Here is a 19,907-nt window from a genome sequence, read left to right as displayed (position 1 = left end):
TTATTAACATGAACATATCAATATCTTACTGTGCATGAAACAATATGATAAATCCCTTTAGATGCTTTTGCTGCAAGAAAACTGCAAGAACTTGTAATAACTGGTTTATGAAGTTGGTCAATAGTGACACCTTCATTATATAACCATTACAAAATGCAACATAAGAAAGAAAGGGTCTGCCTTCTACTTCATGACAACTCGGTCAACATATTTTAATCTCTTTTTCACAAAGAACACCCAAAAAGAATGAAAGAGATCTGGCATTTCATCAAAAAGACGTTTACTCACTATCACAGACGAACAAAATACATTCCAACAATGTAAAAGTTAACCACCAATGTAACAGTTAACCACCAATGTAACAGTTAACCACCAATGTAACAGTTAACCACCAATGTAACAGTTAACCACCAATGTAACAGTTAACAATGTAACAGTTAACCAACAATGTAACAGTTAACCACCAATGTAAAAGTTAACCACCAATGTAACAGTTAACCACCAATGTAACAGTTAACCACCAATGTAACAGTTAACCACCAATGTAACAGTTAACCACCAATGTAACAGTTAACAATGTAACAGTTAACCAACAATGTAACAGTTAACCAACAATGTAAAAGTTAACCACCAATGTAACAGTTAACCACCAATGTAACAGTTAACCACCAATGTAACAGTTAACAATGTAACAGTTAACCAACAATGTAACAGTTAACCAAAAATTGTTACCACAGTGGAGCCAACAATGTTACCACAGTGTCACCTCATAGGCTCCAGTGGGGCCAACATTGTTACCACAGTGTCACTTCATTCCTCAGGATTTGTCAGATCTTCACACAAGGAGTTGTTTAATCATAAAACATCTGAATTCCCATCCTTTTATGAACCATGTCTGAACTGCAACACATCATCTTGCATCATCTTGGATTTGATAAATTCCCACTTCCCCAATACAAGATCCTGATTCATTAAATGAGGAAATATTGAACAGTGGAAGTCAATTTATCCTCATTGAAAGGAAATTCCTAAAAACTATCCTATAAAATTAGAATACTTTCAAAATGGCACAAGGAATTAAATAAAAGCTATAGTCAATGTTTATACTACCTGTCTAACTATGGACTTCAAGGAAGGGAAATAGGTTAACGCTAATAATAAGTTCATACAGCACCAGTCCCACGACTGCTATTGTTGTTTCCATTCAATTGAAACCCAGCATACGTGACTCACGCATCAGTGAAGGAAGGAGCTGAGTGGGGCATTAGTCTTTCCTTACTGTAATAAATATCCTACTTTCCTTGAACTTTTGCTCTAGTAATAAAGTGAGTGAGTGAGTGAATGAGTTGGGTTTAACACCGCTTTTAACAGTATTCCAGTTATATCGCGGCGTGTCAGCTTAATGTGGGAAGAAAGCTTGAAGTGATGCAGGTCTCAGACGTTTACCACTTCGGTGAAACCCACGAGCACGGGCTTGATGCTGACAAACCTAGAAACCTAATCGGGGCGAACCTGGATTCGAACCCACAATCATAGGTTTCTGGCGTGCCCAAGGGATGCAACTCTGCACAGCGAATCGCAGCGCCTTAGACGACTGGGCCACACGTGCCCCCTCTAGTAATAAAGAGCCATTGGTGACAGGATGAGTAACAATTGTGATGAAGTTGACCAAATCTTTGTATTTGCTCAACGATTCATGGCACTAGTCCCAGCTAAAGATCTACCATCGAAAACAGTGATCACTGCATGGTGTTAATTTATAATGATTTGTAAAAGGAGAAATTTTATTGTAAAATTAATTAAATTAGTTGATGGCTAAAAGAAAACGATGGTGTCTTCAGATGCTGGTACTTTACCAATTCAAAATGAAATTATGGTGAAATATAAAATTACTATCGGACGATATATAGAATAACACGGAGTCAATTATTATCTTGTATATTTGACATTTACTAACTGGTTACCATGGAAACAGCCAAAATAATGGAATAAAAATATTCTAAGTAGACAATGGTACCAACAATAGGTGTGGGTTGTTGGGCGTGCAACTACAGACATTTACCAGTACTTTACATTTTATTGAAAACATATTGTTTCAGTTTCTTTGCATAGCAGCAGCAAAAGTTATGGTGAATTAAAAGGGCACAAGCATCACTTCGGCTCTGAGCTGACTTTGAAACAATTTCTTGAAAATATAAGCAACAAAACTTATGGTTTAACAATTTCGTATAAAAGCAGAGTCTATTCTATGACGCTAACTATATAAAAAGCATGTGTTTACGAATCAATATCAATTAGTGATGATACAGGTGTTAGCAAAAATGTGAGAGTATACTGCCCCACCTGTAGCTCCCCTTACAAACACATGCAAAGGCACTTCAATTAGTGAAATGTTACAGATAAAAGTAAATTAAGGCCCTTTCTAAATACATCCACCCTACCCCAAAACACTTACTTCATAATGAGCATAAACATGTTGCCAAATGAATCCTTTGTGTTTTATCAAAATATAATATCAATTGGAATATAATACCAGATAGAATGGTTTTATCATTTTCTTTTCAACCACATAACAAAACTACATACAATGATATGTTTATTGAGCTTTTGTGAGTCTATCTGACTGCAGCAAAGACAAGCTTTATAACAAGGTTTTGTTATGCAATATCAATAGTACACAACGCTGAAGCAGGAACAAGATATCTTCCAACGATATCAACACTACGCCACAGAGAGCAGTATGTACATATTTACATCATGGTGTTTGACACGAACTGAATACAAATAAATTGTAACAAAAATAATTGCACACATTTTGATTGATGGTAATCAATATGAGCTCTCAGGTCGTCTATATATAGCTTCACAAACAACTTGTTTTGAGTACCCATGTGAGACTTAAACCCAGTCTTTGACTGAAGTATTAGCCCACTATCCACTCTGCTGCTGCTCCTGTCACTGCTAAGGGTCACAACTCTGCACTGCGGCATCTTAGACGACAGGGCCACCTGGGCCCCTCATGTAACTGAAATACATGTCAACAGGACATGAAACATTCTGACTACCCAACTGTATGTGGACAGTGAATGAGTTTGGTTTGATGTCACTTTGAACAGTACTTCAGATATATCACTTCGTGTCAGCTTGTTTCTGGGAGGAAAGTAAAAAACGTTGCAGGTGTTACACTTTGGGGAACAAGTGGATACAGGGCTGACAGACACAGATGCATAGATCAACGAATCTGGGATTCGAACCCATGACAATTGGTGACTGTTGCGCCTAAGGGACTCTGTAAGCTAACTACAGCACATTAGACACGTACAAGGAGACGAAAAACACATATCGTGAAAATGGTATATGAAAATAATGGTATATGTACAAAAGATTTCAAATCTTAAAATACTGCACAAAAGCGTTTTCTTTTTCATAATTCATCACAGTGTGACAATTCATGATTAATAATATTCAATGCATTCAATATTAAAAGGACTTGTTCCTCATTCAACACGGATTCAACCTTGTCATTCTTTATGTACAATCATGTATACACACTTGAGATAAATATGATTCATAAATATGATATTGCATTGTTACCAGCCTGATGCTTGATGTGTAATATGAGCATACCCAAATATGGACACAACGCACAATAAACAACAACAAAAACAACAAAACATGTTGTTCAATCTGCATCACCATAGCAACTAAGAAACCAAAACAACTTCCCTTTTATTTTTAAAAATATGCATCAGATGCTTCTCAAACATGTCCCAACATGTTGAGCTTGTTATTCATGGTACACAAAGCGATCTTAGCCCAACAACATCGTAACTCGTAACTTTAACATGGACTTAGCGTGGAGAGAGCACTAAGATCTCCATAGCAACTAACAAACCAAAACAAACTTTCGTTCCAACTAGAAAACTTTGCATTAGATGCCTCTCAAACCTGTTCCGACGTGTTAAGCTCCACGAGTCTCGTTCCATAAAGCAAACTTAGCCCAACGACTTCCGTAACTTCAGTACTTTAGCATGGACAAAGCGTAGCAACAGCACTAAGATCTGGGTGCCACTATTGTACAAAACAAACTTAGCGCTACGACTGTCATAAGTCTATGTTAAAGTATGGGAGTTACGATAACCCTAGTGCTAAGATCTCTTTGTAAAACGACTCCCTAATTTGTGTATCCAAGCTTTGCTTTCAAAGAAATATACGACTTTTTACATGCTACAAAATATGCATTCACATCTATGTTATGAGATCTAAAGCTGTGTATAAAACTAACCAGATTGTCTTCGGTGAGCACGGTGAGGATATATGCAGTATATATGTAGAGTGCTGTCAACATGGAGGGTCTTCTACTGTGTGAGAATAAAGCAAGTTGTTTTCTTTCGCATGGCAGGAAATGTGGTGTATCTATGAAGGGGCCGAGGACAGGATGTTACGAAATCTCCCTGCCTTTTGCTGCTGAGGCATGCTGGGAGCATCACTGATGTTTTCGTTCATTGCACGTGAAAGACGGACTGACTTTCTCCTCTCCTACAAAGTAAAAATATTTTTATAAATAAGAATCAATGTGAAGCCTCTGTGTAGTTATGACCTTTTGTGATTACAACATTGTTAACGTAAAATGATGTGACATCATAGCCAGACTGTGTTGAAGTGACGCTGATCCAGAAAAAACACTACACCACCCATCTTCCCGAAGCAAGAGAGTTAACTGACTTCAAAAAGTCTAGTTTCCTCCCTTGCCGAACTAGGCTGTAATTCCTGAGCTCGACCGTAGCGCCACCAGTGGCTATTATGAGTTATGTCCCTTCTATACCTCTCCTATGGACCAATCAGATTCTACCTCTCGCATCACTTGCATTTGCTTCAAACAAAATATTGGCACCCAGTCAAGACGATCTGATCGACAATCAATATCTAAATTGTGATAAAACGGGTCTTACATCGCCAAGTGCATCAAATCACATGAGAACCTTCATTAAAAAATATGAAAAGATAAGGAAAATATCTGATGACAACGAGTTGGCAGTGCACATGCTATGCAAATTCTGCAATCAACTAAAATCTGCATGACAGTTTACGAACCGGATTTCGTTCCACGATTTTGACTGGACTATGCATAGACTGATTGTTCACTCCCTTGCCTCAGGAAGATGTACACCACCATACAAACTACAAGCATTGTCATATAATGAGAATAAATAAGACATTATTTCTGAGTTTATGTAAAATGAAATATACGAGGTGATTCCATAACGAAAGTCCAAGAAAATGAATAACAATTCCAAAAGAAGAAAGGTGACCTCAGAAGGTGACCGACCTTGACCCACAAACCACACCTTTCAAGGTGACCTTCTTTGAACCCACAAACCACAGGGCAAGGTCATGAGAGAGTTCGTAATTGTGTTGGGTTTAACGCCATTTGTAATAGTATTCCAGTTAAATCACGGCATGTCAGCTTAATGTGAGAGGAAAGCCTGAAGTGATGCAGGTCTCAAGACGTTTATCACTTTGGTGAAACCCACGAGCACGGGGATGGTGCCGACAAACCTAGAAACATCATCGTGGTAAATCAGGATTCAAACCCACAATCATAGGTTTCTGTCGTGCTTAAGGGATGCAACTCTGCAGAGCAGAGACGACAGGGCGACCTGTGCCCCCTACCAGTGACTGCCTAGACTTGTGAGACAAGGATTGTTTACTTACCAGTGACTGCCTAGACTTGTGAGACAAGGGTTGTTTACCCGATTTCCTCCTGTACGACTGCAAAAGGGACATTACATATAATTAGCACTGCAATATTCAAAGACATTAACTATAACCTAGTGCCTCTAATAATATAACTCAAATTTCTCATCAAATCCATCCACTTAGTGTCTGTGCAAACAAAATCAGATAAGTGAACTAATATCAAATCAAAAACTAAAATTTGCAACCACCTTAATCAAGTATTTCATAATAAACCCCTGAACCAAGAGGATGCACTAACTATTTTCTCAGCATCAGTGGAGCCATCCTCTTCTTCGCTGTAGCTTCCACTGTCCCGGGCCTCTGGGGGTTCTAACACCGCTGGCAGTGACATCTTACCTGAAAATCAACATCTACATTTACTGACGTCACAAACAAGGAAACTGCTGCATGACGACATCATGAGAAATATTCTACACTTTAGTAAGGCTGTCTGTCCTAGACACCAAAATCCCATTAGTAATGACACTATATTTTCACCCTGAGGCCTTTTATTTTTTATCAGTTGTTTGGTTTTTTTTGCCTTAAATGCAGTGTAACTGGTCAGAAAAAAATACACATAATTTTCTACTTCCCGATTACAAATGCTACTGATGCATGAAAATAACAAACATGTCTTAATATGGCAAAATACTGAAATATACTTGATTGGTTTTTATTTTATTAGAATAAAGTTTTTATACATAGTATTCACTATTTCTTACGAATAGCAGTGTTTTTCATGTGTTTTTTTCATTTCACCTAATTGTGAAACAGAGTTGGCTCCCCCAAATAGTCAAAAGTCATTTTCTTCTGGTGTTTTTGTTGGTCGTTATCGTAAACCAACATAAAAAATGTATGGCCAAACATATATTTCAGTGTAAAACATATTCTTATTTCTGAGTAGAATTTATCTGTGATGTTACTAAAGAACCAAAAGAATATTTGGAATCCTTCCAAATTATTATTTATGAGTAATATTAGGATGACATCAATACATGAGCACATTTAACAAGGGTTTCATATCATAAAAGGAAAATACATCTTAGCAATGCTGGTAGATCATCTGATGTCATGTAACAAACAATACCAGATAGTTATTAAAGACACATATCTATACTTTACCATAGCATTACATATCTTGTATGTACCATTGATCAAGGTTTAATATCACAATGTATCGGAAAACATGATTTGATGTGTATACAAGAGCAAAATGTAGCAAGAAATAACATGAGTGAGTGAGTGAGTATGGTTATACACCGCTTTTAGCAATATTCCAGTAATATCATGGCTGGAGACACCAGAAATGGGCTTCACACATTGTACCCATGAGGGGAATCGAACCTGGGTCTTCAGCATGATGAGCGATTGCTTTAACCACCAGGCTACCCGACCGCCCCATCAAAAAAGAAGCTTATCTATTGCTCAATCAAAATTAAAAAACTAAAAGCAGGATTACTGTGATTATGAAAGCACTATCCTTAATAAATATGTGTCAGTGTCTGAATAATAATATAATATATTGGTTCACATTGCTCAAATTAATCTGGTGTCAAAATATTATTGTTTCCCAGACCATTAAACATCGGATGATCAGGACAAACGTAAAATCCGCACGAAATATCTTAATCATGGTTCACTTCCTTGACTTCTACTGTACTCTGCTAACACCACTGAAGGTATATAAATCTGAGACCCCATTAATACAACAACCTTGCCTAACTGTCCCTGCCTTTTCTGCAATCAAGAGATTTGAGTGATTACTCGCAATTAAATCATGTTTGGGTTGATATATAACTTTTTAAAATCTGGCATTTTGAGTTATAGTTGCATCAGTTTCATTCGTTAAAATGCATGTTCTGAATGACCAGTGACTTCCTGGATCAGAAAAAAACTACAACACCAATAGCATGAGGTCATCTTAAAGGTAGAAAATGTGGGGCCTTTAATTTTTTATCGTCTTCATACCCTGGTGGCGCACCTTCCATAAAGTATTTTAAATTTGTTTTGTGAGAAAAACCAATTCTAACACTCCAGTTTTGTTTTATTTGAAATTAAGGCATGGAAACTATGAGAATACCAAATCTCAAGGTAATGAATCATGGGAGATGGAGACCGATCATAGTTGCATAGTTGGTACTTTGAGCCTGTTTCTGCTGATAACCAATTTGTCAAACCAATTTAAACATACTACTCAACTATGAATTAGGATAGACATTTCTGTTTCTATGATATGTGAGTGAGTGAGTGAGTGAGTGAGTGAGAGTACATTTTTACGCCACTTTTAGCATTATTCCAGCAAAATATTGTCAAGGAACACCAAAAACGAGCTTCACACGTCGTACCCATGTCGGGAATCAAGCCCGGGTCTTCGGCGCGATGAGTGAACGCTTTAACCACTAGGCTACCCGACCGCCCCTATCTGATGGTGATAGAGATTCATGAGTGTTGAGCATACTACTTAAAAGAAGTGAAAGAAGACCTGATTATTGTATTAGCTATAGTTAATCTATTGTGCCATGAAATTAATTATAGTAATATGAAGAAATCAGATGGTCTTTAACTTCTTTTGAGTGGTATATAATTATCACAGGTTGAGTAGCGTGTTAATTACCCAAAACACTGGGCGCTGCCAAACAACAAATTCTGCGTGTAGCAGGGCGTGGAGTCATCCCACAGATGACATCCTTACCTTGTCAGCTTGCTGACGGGATTAACCTCTTTGGTCATGTGGACAAGGCCTCCGACCTCTAATCAGATGGTCTGTGGTTCTAATCCCATCATGTGACTCGGATATTTTATGGCCGCTACACTGGCGCCCAACGTGGGCCTGAGCACGCTCATATTAAATTTGAACAAAATAAGCCTCAGTACCCTACTATGCGGCTCGGGACGTGCCTTCTGTTGACGGGGAAGTATGTAGCAGGGCGTGGAGTCATCCCACAGATGACATCCTTACCTTGTCAGCTTGCTGACGGGGTTAACCTCTTTGGGCATGTGGACACGGCGTCCAACCTCAGATCAGATGGTCCGTGGTTCGAATTCCATCACGTGACTTGGAAATTTTATGGCCGCTACATCAGCATAATACTACCTTCATGTATGAGACTATATAAACTACAGGTGTGAAAGGGGGAAGGGTTTGCTAAGTGTTATTGTTAATGCTAAGAATATTGAGTGCAAGACAGAGATGTAGTGAAAACTTTCTACAGGCGCTTGAGTTGACAGCAGTTCCAGCTTTGGTCAAGTTCTGATCTCATTCCACGCCCAACCAGAAGTACACTAAGATACCATATTGATTTCAACAGCATCAAATAATCTTAGAATGTCCCATGAAAGCAAAACCTGTAGGATCTCATTTGGTCTTTTATGATTTCTTTCAAAATTTCAAATCACAGAGAGAGGATGATTTTAGTACCAGAACAATCATACTAAAACATTAGTTCATTAGTCATGTTTTTCACAAAATAGTAGATTTAAATGAAATTTCAATTTTGTTAGTTTTTTAAAACAACATAATTAACAGTTAACATAAAATTCAAAAGAAAAAAATGACACAAACAACAACATGGACAGAATTAACAAAGTCTACAAAAAAACATGTTCTTCGTTAGAATATATGCCTTAGACCCACTGAGACACAGAACACGTCAATTGGTTATTTCTTGTGTGCGTATATTAGAGCAAAGAGGTGCAGAAAGCTTGTATTGCCACACAAGAAAAACAAAATTGACATAGTTACGTGGGACAGTGTAGTTCTTTGGGGCTCCGAGCTGAAGTTTGTCAAAATGAATACCTGATAAACCGGGGTCGCTGCCACGAGCCTGACGCACGTAAAACCGTGTTTTCTAAAAATGAAATAAAAGGAAATAAATACCTCAAACAAGGACATGCTTAGAAAAGATTGAAGTGAACATTCTTTTTTCCTTATTCTGTATCTATATCTTTTATATTGATGCATATTTCAACAAAATATGGTCAAACTCCATGACTTTGACAAAGCATATTTTTCAAAGGCATCTTTATAAATAATAACCCAAATGGAAAAAAGAATTATAGTTTTCCGCACTGATGTTTTTGTTTTTTTGTTTTTTAACGGCTTACTCAGCAATATTATATCTATATGATGGCTTCTGTAAATAATCAAGTCTGGACCAGACAATCCAGTGATGGATATCATCAGCATCAATCCAATTTGGATACGACGACATGCATCAACCAAGTCAGCAAGCATGACCTCCCAATCCTGTTAGACGCTTCTTACAACAAGCATGGGTGGCTGAAGACCTATTCTAACCTGGAACCTCACTGGTTTTTTAGCACCTGAAAATTTTATACACAAATTTACACTGAAAATGGGGAGAGATGTTTCCATGGTTACCTTATTTTGTTTGTCAGTCCTATGAGGGTCTTGCAAACTGGACTGTTTTTTCATACCGATACGTTTCAGGAAGGATGAGATCTTACTTCGGGTAGTCCTTCCTCTCATGGCTGGCTCAGTTGTCTGCAATCAGCAGCAACAAGTCAGGTGAATAACAACACCCAGAATAGTGGAAACAAGTCCCTGAATAGCAGAAACAAGTCCCTGAATAGCAGAAACAAGTCCCTGAATAGCAGAAACAAGTCCCTGAATAGCAGAAACAAGTCCCAGAATAGCAGAAACAAGTCCCTGAATAGCAGAAACAAGTCCCTGAATAGCAGAAACAAGTCCCAGAATAGCAGAAACAAGTCCCTGAATAGCAGAAACAAGTCCCTGAATAGCAGAAACAAGTCCCAGAATAGCAGAAACAAGTCCCTGAATAGCAGAAACAAGTCCCAGAATAGCAGAAACAAGTCCCTGAATAGCAGAAACAAGTCCCTGAATAGCAGAAACAAGTCCCAGAATAGCAGAAACAAGTCCCTGAATAGCAGAAACAAGTCCCAGAATAGCAGAAACAACACCCTGAATAGCAGAAACAAGTCCCAGAATAGCAGAAACAAGTCCCTGAATAGCAGAAACAAGTCCCTGAATAGCAGAAACAAGTCCCTGAATAGCAGAAACAAGTCCCTGAATAGCAGAAACAAGTCCCAGAATAGCAGAAACAAGTCCCTGAATAGCAGAAACAAGTCCCTGAATAGCAGAAACAAGTCCCAGAATAGCAGAAACAAGTCCCTGAATAGCAGAAACAAGTCCCTGAATAGCAGAAACAAGTCCCAGAATAGCAGAAACAAGTCCCTGAATAGCAGAAACAAGTCCCAGAATAGCAGAAACAACACCCTGAATAGCAGAAACAAGTCCCAGAATAGCAGAAACAAGTCCCTGAATAGCAGAAACAAGTCCCAGAATAGCAGAATCAAGCCCCAGAATAGCAGAAACAAGTCCCAAAATAGCAGAATCAAGTCCTAGAATAGCAGAAACAAGTCCCAAAATAGCAGAATCAAGTCCTAGAATAGCAGAAACAAGTCCCAAAATAGCAGAATCAAGTCCTAGAATAGCAGAAACAAGTCCCAAAATAGCAGAAATAAGTCACAGAATAGCAGAAACAAGTCACAGAATAGCAGAAACAAGTCCCAGAATAGCAGAAACAAGTCCCAGAATAGCAGAAACAAGTCCCAGAATAGCAGAAACAAGTCCCAGAATAGCAGAAACAAGTCACAGAATAGCAGAAACAAGTCCCAGAATAGCAGAGACAAATCCCAGAATAGCAGAAACAAGTCCCAAAATAGCAGAAACAAGTCCCAGAATAGCAGAAACAAGTCACAGAATAGCAGAAACAAGTCCCAGAATAGCAGAAACAAGTCCCAGAATAGCAGAGACAAGTCACGGAATAGCAACACTGATACACAGAATAGCAGCAACAAACCTTGGAATAGCAACACTGATACACAGAATAGCAGCAACAAACCTTGGAATAGCAACACTGATACACAGAATAGCAGCAACAAACCTTGGAATAGCAACACTGATACACAGAATAGCAGCAACAAACCTTGGAATAGCAACACTGATACACAGAATAGCAGCAACAAACCTTGGAATAGCAACACTGATACACAGAATAGCAGCAACAAACCTTGGAATAGCAACACTGATACACAGAATAGCAGCAACAAACCTTGGAATAGCAACACTGATACACAGAATAGCAGCAACAAACCTTGGAATAGCAACACTGATACACAGAATAGCAGCAACAAACCTTGGAATAGCAACACTGATACACAGAATAGCAGAAACAAGTCACGGAATAGCAACACTGATACACAGAATAGCAGCAACAAATCAAAGAACATCTAAAAAAAATTACTATAAGACTTACTGTGTGCATATCCCCCATGAGAGCACTAGGATGTTCATATCCTTCCAGCCTGATATCTGATGCTTCATCATCAGAGAACACATGATCCTTGGGATCATGTGTGATACCCTGCATACCACTTCCTGATTTGGCAGATGATGCTAGGATGTCCCCATACAACTGCGACACCAGCTGGGAGTCTTCTACACATACATCTGGTGTGGACTCGAGCGACTTTTCACCTTTCACGAAAGATTCTCTTGGACTTGCTTGCGGAGACTCAGATGGACTTGACTCAACATCTGAAGCCTTAGGACTGGATGAACTCTTGGGTTTGAGACCCTTTGGTAGAGGGGGCTTTACGTAAGAGCTAGGGCGAGATGACGTTGATGAGGACGTTGATGAGGACAAGGACTGTGACGGAGATGCTGATCGGGAGGGTTGAGGTTTGGCAGCTACCTGTGGTTTAGCGGGTGGTGTAGGGCCTTTCTTGGGCGGAAGAGATGGAGGAGGTTTGAAGCTGCTGAGGAAGTCGTTCAAGGCTTCAGGAGAACTGGACACCTCTTCTGCTGATCCCTCACTGGCTGGACGTAGAATACGTGGCTTGGGGGCATCTGATGTTTGGTCTTCACCATTGGAAGAGGCTGTAGTAAGAATCATACATTAATTTGTAGTAACGAATGAATAACCTCTTGGAAGTTTTGAGAAAATAAGGAAATTTCTGAATATGAATGAATGCTATTGTTGGTCAAGATTGTTGTTTGACTTATTAATATTCCAGCAATATGACTGCGGTCTGTAAATAATCAAGTCCGGATCTGCATTTTTCAAACATTCCCACAAATAACAAAAGTCTTATCACTAAATTGTTTGATTGGCATTACTTAGAAGTTGACAGATGACAAAGTAGACACAATTCATTGATAACATGTTCTTTCATTACTTAAAAGGCAACATTTACGGTATCGATCCTTATACTGTTGTCAAACAAGACAGTCTTGCTTGACAACGGTATAAGGACATATACCATAATGTCGTTGAAGATGTTATCAATACATTGTGTCTACTTTGTCTTATCTAGTTCATCGAGCCAAAATAACAAAACAACACAATAAAAACACGACCGACTTACATTCTATGTTCATGAAGGACAGCCTTTTCCCTCCTTCTGACACTGACCTCTTAACTTCCTGTTTGCCTTGAACACAGAATAGATCAAGCTGTAGCTCAAAATATACATCTTATCTGTAAACCAATCCATGGGGGCTCAGGTCAGTTTCACAAAGCAATATTAGCACTATGACTATCATAGGTCTATGCTAACGCAGTAGAAGTGACTGATTATGGTTTTACCCCGCTTTCAACAATAATCCATCAATATCACAGTCGGCTTTACACATTGCATCCTTGGGGGGAATCGAACCCAGGTGCGTCGAGCAACAGCTTTAACCACAAGGCTACCCCTACGGCCCTAAAGCATAGGAGTTAGAAGAGTCGGAACACTAAGAGTGCTTTGTGAAACAGGACTTCTGTTTCAGGAAACAAAATATTAGGGACCCTATTACTTAAAGTGATGGTTGAAAGTGAAACATGATTTGCTTCCAAAAACACTTCAAATATATGTACTTATATTTTCGATCATGCAACTTTCTACGTACTTGTTGGGCTGAAATCAAGGAAGTATGCATGAAAATTTCAAACTGTCTGGTTTCTAACTCAGTCAGAAAACATACAGTTGCAAAAATAAACTGTAAGTACTCATATTTCAAGGCAGTGTCTAAGGGAGTGACTCGTTTTTCATTTGGTGTTAGATAATGACGCATGCATTTTACTGAAGCATATTAAGTGCGGTGCAGATTTAGATTTAGAATCTAGGAGCAAATCATTATAGGACAGACCGTAGCTCTGTGTAGCACTAAGTGAAAATCAAAATTGTTTATAAGGAACAGCACAGTAATTTGGTTACCACAACTATACCGATCTGAAGTATGGTACATTTACAGTGATGACATAGGATCTAAACAGTTCAAAACATTTGAAATGTGCAGAGAAAACTACCTTTGGATTTTGTTCTCTTCTTACATGGAAAGGGCTTATCTCCTGGGAAGACTGAAAGATATATTTTTTTAAATAAAAATTGAAATAGGTAAATGTATTCTTTACAAATAATTTTGTGATAGTTAGGGACTGGTCATTTATTATAAGGAAGTGGGGCTGATAAGAGGGTGACACAGTTCTAATTTTTCAAATATAAAAGTTATAAATTTGAACATTATTTAGCATGTTTAGGGACTGGTCACATATCACATAAAATGTTACATAAAATGGGAGGGGGGCAGTCCGCAAAACATGACCCAGGCCTAAGAGCAATTTTACCCCACCCCTCTCGTCCCCTCCCACCCTCCATAATAAATGACCAGTCCCTTAAGCAAGTATTGTGTTAATAATATCAGCTCTAATCCAAAACTGAAGCCACACTAGCCATTTCCTAACAACTAACTATTTCTAAAAAGTAGTAAAGTCTTTCAACTTCACATTTCGTTGTACTATATCCATGGCAGGTATTCACCTTTCTGTAAACCAGTCATGTCCATATATGGCGATTCCAAGTCCAACACTCCCTCCACTGGAGTTTGGTTGATATAGTGAAATGCCTTCATATGAGGGGCAGGGGGAGGTAACTCTGGTTCCATGATCCCACTGTCCACGTCTGCAATGCATGATGGGTAATAAGGATGGGATGATGACGGTGATGATGATGATGGGAATACGATAATAGTCACAATGTCCTTGAGGTTTTAGTCCAAACATCTGTTCCAATTAAGCTAGGGATGGTGTTTTTTCACAGGATGTTGTGAATCAGATTTCTTCTAAACCACACAATCCAAAATCTGTCTTCATTTTTCACAAAGCAGTATATGTGACCTGTATGAGTCACGAACACAAACACATTTTCTTCTCCCATTTCAGTGTCCAAACTTTCTGAAGATGGTACTGTTTCACTAACAACTATATACAATGCAAATGTATGAATCATTAAACCATTATGAACTTGAGCTGAATATTTAGATGATAATAAATCATGCATGTTGAATATCAATGAAGACTCATTTCATGCAGAAAATGTTTTTAGGAAAGCTGTACAAAACAGATGCAAAGGTAAACATATTTACATGCAGTGATGTAGCAAGGCTATAGGTATCCCAGTCTGCATACTTTCTACTCAGATGTATTCATTTTCAAGCTTGTAGTTAACAAAAACTGACATAAATAATTTAAGATTCGACCTTACCAGTGTGAGAAATAAAGGGAGATTATGGTAGCCTAATTTTGACCACATTCCCATCATTCAAGCTAGGATGCTTGATTCTGGGATTGGTCAGCCAAAATGTCTAGATCTCAAGTGAGAATGTCTACTTCTCAATTGAGAATGTCTAGATCTCAAGTGAGAATGTCTAGGTCTCAAGTGAGAATGTCTAGATCTCAAGTGAGAATGTCTTGGTCTCAAGCGAGAATGTCTAGATCTCAAGTGGGAATGTCTAGATCTCAAGTGAGAATGTCTAGATCTCAAGTGAGAATGTCTAGATCTCAAGTGAGAATGTCTAGGTCCCAAGTGAGAATGATCTCAAGTGAGAATGTCTAGATCTCAAGTGAGAATGTCTAGATCCCAAGTGAGAATGTCTAGATCCCAAGTGAGAATGATCTCAAGTGAGAATATCTAGATCTCAAGAGAAGGAACAGACATTAACCAAATCTTTATGGGAAATGAAAGGTGTAATATTCTTGAAGATTTGAGTCCCTTGTTTGGTGCGGGAGGGGCAGATGGGAGCCTTTGGTCCCATCATTGCTGTACCGCTGCATATACCTTTACAATGGGCATTGATACATCACAAATAGTCACCTGGATGTTCACAATGTCTTGTAGTAAGTTTAACCAACACCATTATATTGTCATTATACAAGGTTCCTATAGTGAGTCCTAATAAAAATACCATTGTTTTGAGTGAGGCAACCCTTTTATATTTGTCGTATACATACAGATTTGAGACTAGAGCCATAAGTCACAGTCAGAAGAGAAAATAGAAATATCAAAAATTCATTTCTAATTAAACATCCTCTCAATTATTTATGGATTAAACTATTAATTACACTATTAAAGACACCAAACAAAAGTAACAGAATAATTAATATGATAATTCATCAAATGCACTGCAAATATTCCCTGGCCATAACACATGATATAGAACCCAAGTCCTCTACTAACAGATGGAAATACACACAGCCCCAATACGTTACTTAAAGATAGGACATACAGCACTGTAAAGAGAATTGGCATTCACTTCCCCCAATATACAAAATCAACCTAAACAACATTATATGTTACTGAGCTGCAGAAACTTATTGTTATTTCGACCACCCAAGTTAATTGGTGAACATGAAAAACAGTGAAACCATGAAACAAAACAAAAATAAAACAACAAAAAATCAACATAAAACACAGAAAGTGTGGTCTGAGAATAATCAACTGTTATTTACAACAAAGATATCTACACAGAGTAGTTGCCAACATGGCAGAAACGTTCAGAATCGACATATCAGTATCTTGGAAGCTTTTTGGGTTGAGCAGATTCTGAAAATCAATAAATAGTAGGATTAATCAGTACTTTGTTTCATATTTCTACATATTTTGGGGTATTAGCACAATGGGTTTTTTTTGTACTATTATTATTATTATTATATGATCAGTCTTTTAGAAACTGCCGTAAAAAGGCGACTATGCTTGTCTGAAGAGGCGACTAACGCTGACTTGGTTGATGCATGTCATCGTATCTTAATTGCGTGGATCGATGCTCATGATCTCTATCACTGGATTGTCTGGTCCAGATGAGCATTGATCCAAGCAACTGGGATACAATGACATCCATCAAGTCAGCGAGCCTGACCACCCGATCCCGTTAGTCGCCTTTTACCACAAGCATAGTCGCATTTCATAAATTCTGCCAATATGATAAAGTGAAAAATATCATGTTGTCAAAAAATATCACCAGCATCTTTCACAGGTTATTTACTTTGCCACCAAATCAGTTTTGTTTGCTACTTTTTTTTCTTCAGCAACCCATGCTTGCCGTAAAATGCGACTAACGGGATCAGGAGGTCAGGCTCGCTGACTTGGTTGATACATGTCATCGATCCCAATTGCGTGGATCGATGCTCATGATATCAATCACTGGATTGTCTGGTCCAGACTGGATTATTTACAGACCGCCATCATATAGCTGGAATATTGCTGAGTGCGTCGTTAAACAACAAGGCAACCAAAACCAAGTATACAAGCCTACAGCAGCAACACCTCAACAGGGATGCTGTAGGTTCCACAAGTGGTTGACACATGCAGACTTGAACTCAGTAGAGAAGGAAACGCAGCAACAACTGGGCCACTTCAAGTAGAGCTAATGTTACCAGGACTTGTCTTCATCTTTTGCACAAACAATGCACAAGACATTTCCTTGGCTAACCATGATATGCTTCCATAAACCGAAAAAAAATTAGGACACCCCTACTTGTGGACTACTTTAAACTGTGTCTAGTCCTTTGTGTTGTATTTTTGCCTGGAATATTGTATACTCCCCAAGGAGCTGAGAATGATTGTTGAGTGCACACTGATTCATTGACCGGGGTAATAAATGTCGAAGCGCTTAGAGGATGCTTATGCATGGAGTACAGCGTCATATAACTGGTTAATTATTATTATTGATATAAGTGATTTCGTATCCGCTAGATTTTTTGTGAATGATTAAAAAAGCAGTCCATGAATTTATTGTTGCCTTACATATTTACAAGAATCATGTTCATAGAGGTATAAACACAAAGTGATCAATTCCTGAATACATAACAGTGATGCTGTAGTCTTTCTAATTTAACATATCACCAACCTTGAATCTTGAAAAAACATCAAACTAATTTGTTTAATTTAAACTTCTCCCTACATAAATCACTAATATGTGAAAAGAAAGAATTAAGACATCTTTTATTTCTATGGTTACCAGACACCAAATGTATCTAAAATTGTGTGATGTGTGTTAGATAGTACTAATAGTGAGTGAGTGAGTATGGTTTTACACCGCTTTTAGCAATATTCAAGCAATATCACGGCGGGGGACACCAGAAATGGGCTTCACACATTGTACCCATGTCGGGAATCGAACCCGGGTCTTCGCCGTGACGAGCGAACGCTTTAACCACTAGGCTACCCGACCGCCCCTTTGTACTAATAGAGAGATCTAACATGTCGCATTGTGTGGTGAGGATTGAACAACAGATACTGTATAATAGCATTGAGTTGTGAATAACATTACATTTAATCTCAATGAACAATTGTTTCTTTTCATATCCTTTACTGCCCAAACAATGACTATACATTAATGACTTGTCTTGACACCCTGAATGGTAAATTGAAAACCAATAAGACTTTAACTTTGTCAGGGAAGTGGGAAAGTTATGTACGTCCTTCAGTCATGATTCAATAAGGAAATATAAGAGTACTGACAACTTTCCTGCTCACCAACAGTTGTGAGCAGTCCACGGACCAGGAAGTATGTGCTCTGTTGTTGTTGTTGAATAAACTGTTTGATATCACAATAACATATTTGGCATAGTTCAATGTCGTATTTGACATTCACAACTTTAACTATCATTGGATTTTTTGTTTTTTTATGTTTTTAATATGTTATTGTTCAAACGAAATGTTGGATTTCTCAATGACGTATGTGGCATAGTTCAATGTCGTATTTGACATTCAAAACTTTAACTATCATTGGATTTTTTGTTTTTTTATGTTTTTAATTTGTTATTGTTCAAACAAAAAGTTTGATTTCTCAATGACGTACGTGGCATAGTTCAATGGAGTATTTGACTTCACAACTTGAAATGACAATAGATGTTTTAGTTTTCTCAAGTTATAAATATACAGTGCTATTAAAATAAATTGAAAATATTAGTTATTTGTTCAATTTTGTAGACATACTTTTTCTGATATTAACAAGCTAGAAGAATTGTTACTGCATTGGGGAAGAATTGTTTAGTTATTTTGTGAGTGTGCATAATACCAGTACAGGAAAATACATTACAAAAACACTTTCAGTACAACTGAAAGCTTGAGTATAGAGATGTTGACAAAGAATTCTGTAGAATGCATTTTCGCTATTCATACTTGTATTTGTTGTGAACTGTACAGCACTTGTGGACTTATCACACATGTGAGCATCTTCCTGAGGCCAGGCAGTTAAATGACTATAAAAGTCCTCATTCCAACCTTGCTGAACTAGACTGGCATTATTGAGTTATACTTTGGCTGGACGAACAAGTCAATATACAATATCCTACCCTATAGAAATTGTTGACAAAGAATTCTGTAGAATGCATTTTCGCTATTCATACTTGTATTTGTTGTGAACTGTACAGCACTTGTGGACTTATCACACATGTGGGCATCTTCCTGAGGCCAGGCAGTTAAATGACTATAAAAGTCCTCATTCCAACCTTGCTGAACTAGACTGGCATTATTGAGTTATACTTTGGCTGGACGAACAAGTCTATGCGTAGTCCAATTAAAGGGCACATGGAATTCGACATCCAGTTTATAACCTGACAAACAGATACCAACTCGGCATCGACAGATATTTCCCAAAACTTTTCATGTTTTTAACCAAGGTGCTCACAGGAATTTGATGCACTTCGCAAAGTAAGACCCGTTTTATCACAATATAGATTTTGATTATCGATCAGATCATCTTGGGCGCCACCATTGTGTTTGAAGCAAATGTAAGTGATGTGAAAGGTGGAATCTGATTGGTCTATAGGAGGGACAAAGAAGGGACATAACTCGTAATG

At 38.0% G+C, this 19,907-nt stretch overlaps 1 protein-coding gene across 4 annotated transcripts in view; it reads right to left on the bottom strand.

Annotated features, from left to right (window-relative positions):
- Window positions 1–2,956: 2,956 nt before the first annotated feature.
- LOC139469748 (phosphoinositide 3-kinase adapter protein 1-like) overlaps window positions 2,957–19,907 on the bottom strand; it is a 39,919-nt gene continuing 22,968 nt past the window's right edge. Inside the window, exons 6-14 of one of the 4 annotated variants that reach the window (XM_071252018.1) lie at window positions 14,587–14,727; window positions 14,076–14,126; window positions 13,150–13,215; window positions 12,039–12,661; window positions 10,121–10,243; window positions 9,482–9,587; window positions 5,999–6,096; window positions 5,716–5,772; window positions 2,957–4,539 (exon numbers count right to left, since the gene is read on the bottom strand). In XM_071252018.1, coding sequence (XP_071108119.1) covers window positions 4,417–4,539; window positions 5,716–5,772; window positions 5,999–6,096; window positions 9,482–9,587; window positions 10,121–10,243; window positions 12,039–12,661; window positions 13,150–13,215; window positions 14,076–14,126; window positions 14,587–14,727 — 1,388 coding nt within the window. In that variant the 3' untranslated portion in view covers window positions 2,957–4,416. The remainder of the gene's footprint in view (window positions 4,540–5,715; window positions 5,773–5,998; window positions 6,097–9,481; window positions 9,588–10,120; window positions 10,244–12,038; window positions 12,662–13,149; window positions 13,216–14,075; window positions 14,127–14,586; window positions 14,728–19,907) is intronic. The other 3 variants (XM_071252021.1, XM_071252019.1, XM_071252022.1) reach the window with 3 other exon arrangements.

The sequence above is a fragment of the Haliotis cracherodii genome, unplaced genomic scaffold (genome assembly GCF_022045235.1).
Source record: "Haliotis cracherodii isolate W230 unplaced genomic scaffold, xgHalCrac1.p SCAF_2, whole genome shotgun sequence".
Lineage (NCBI taxonomy): Eukaryota > Metazoa > Mollusca > Gastropoda > Lepetellida > Haliotidae > Haliotis > Haliotis cracherodii.
The sequence above is the reverse complement of the archived record's forward strand: the minus strand, read 5'-3'. Positions and strand labels throughout refer to the sequence as shown.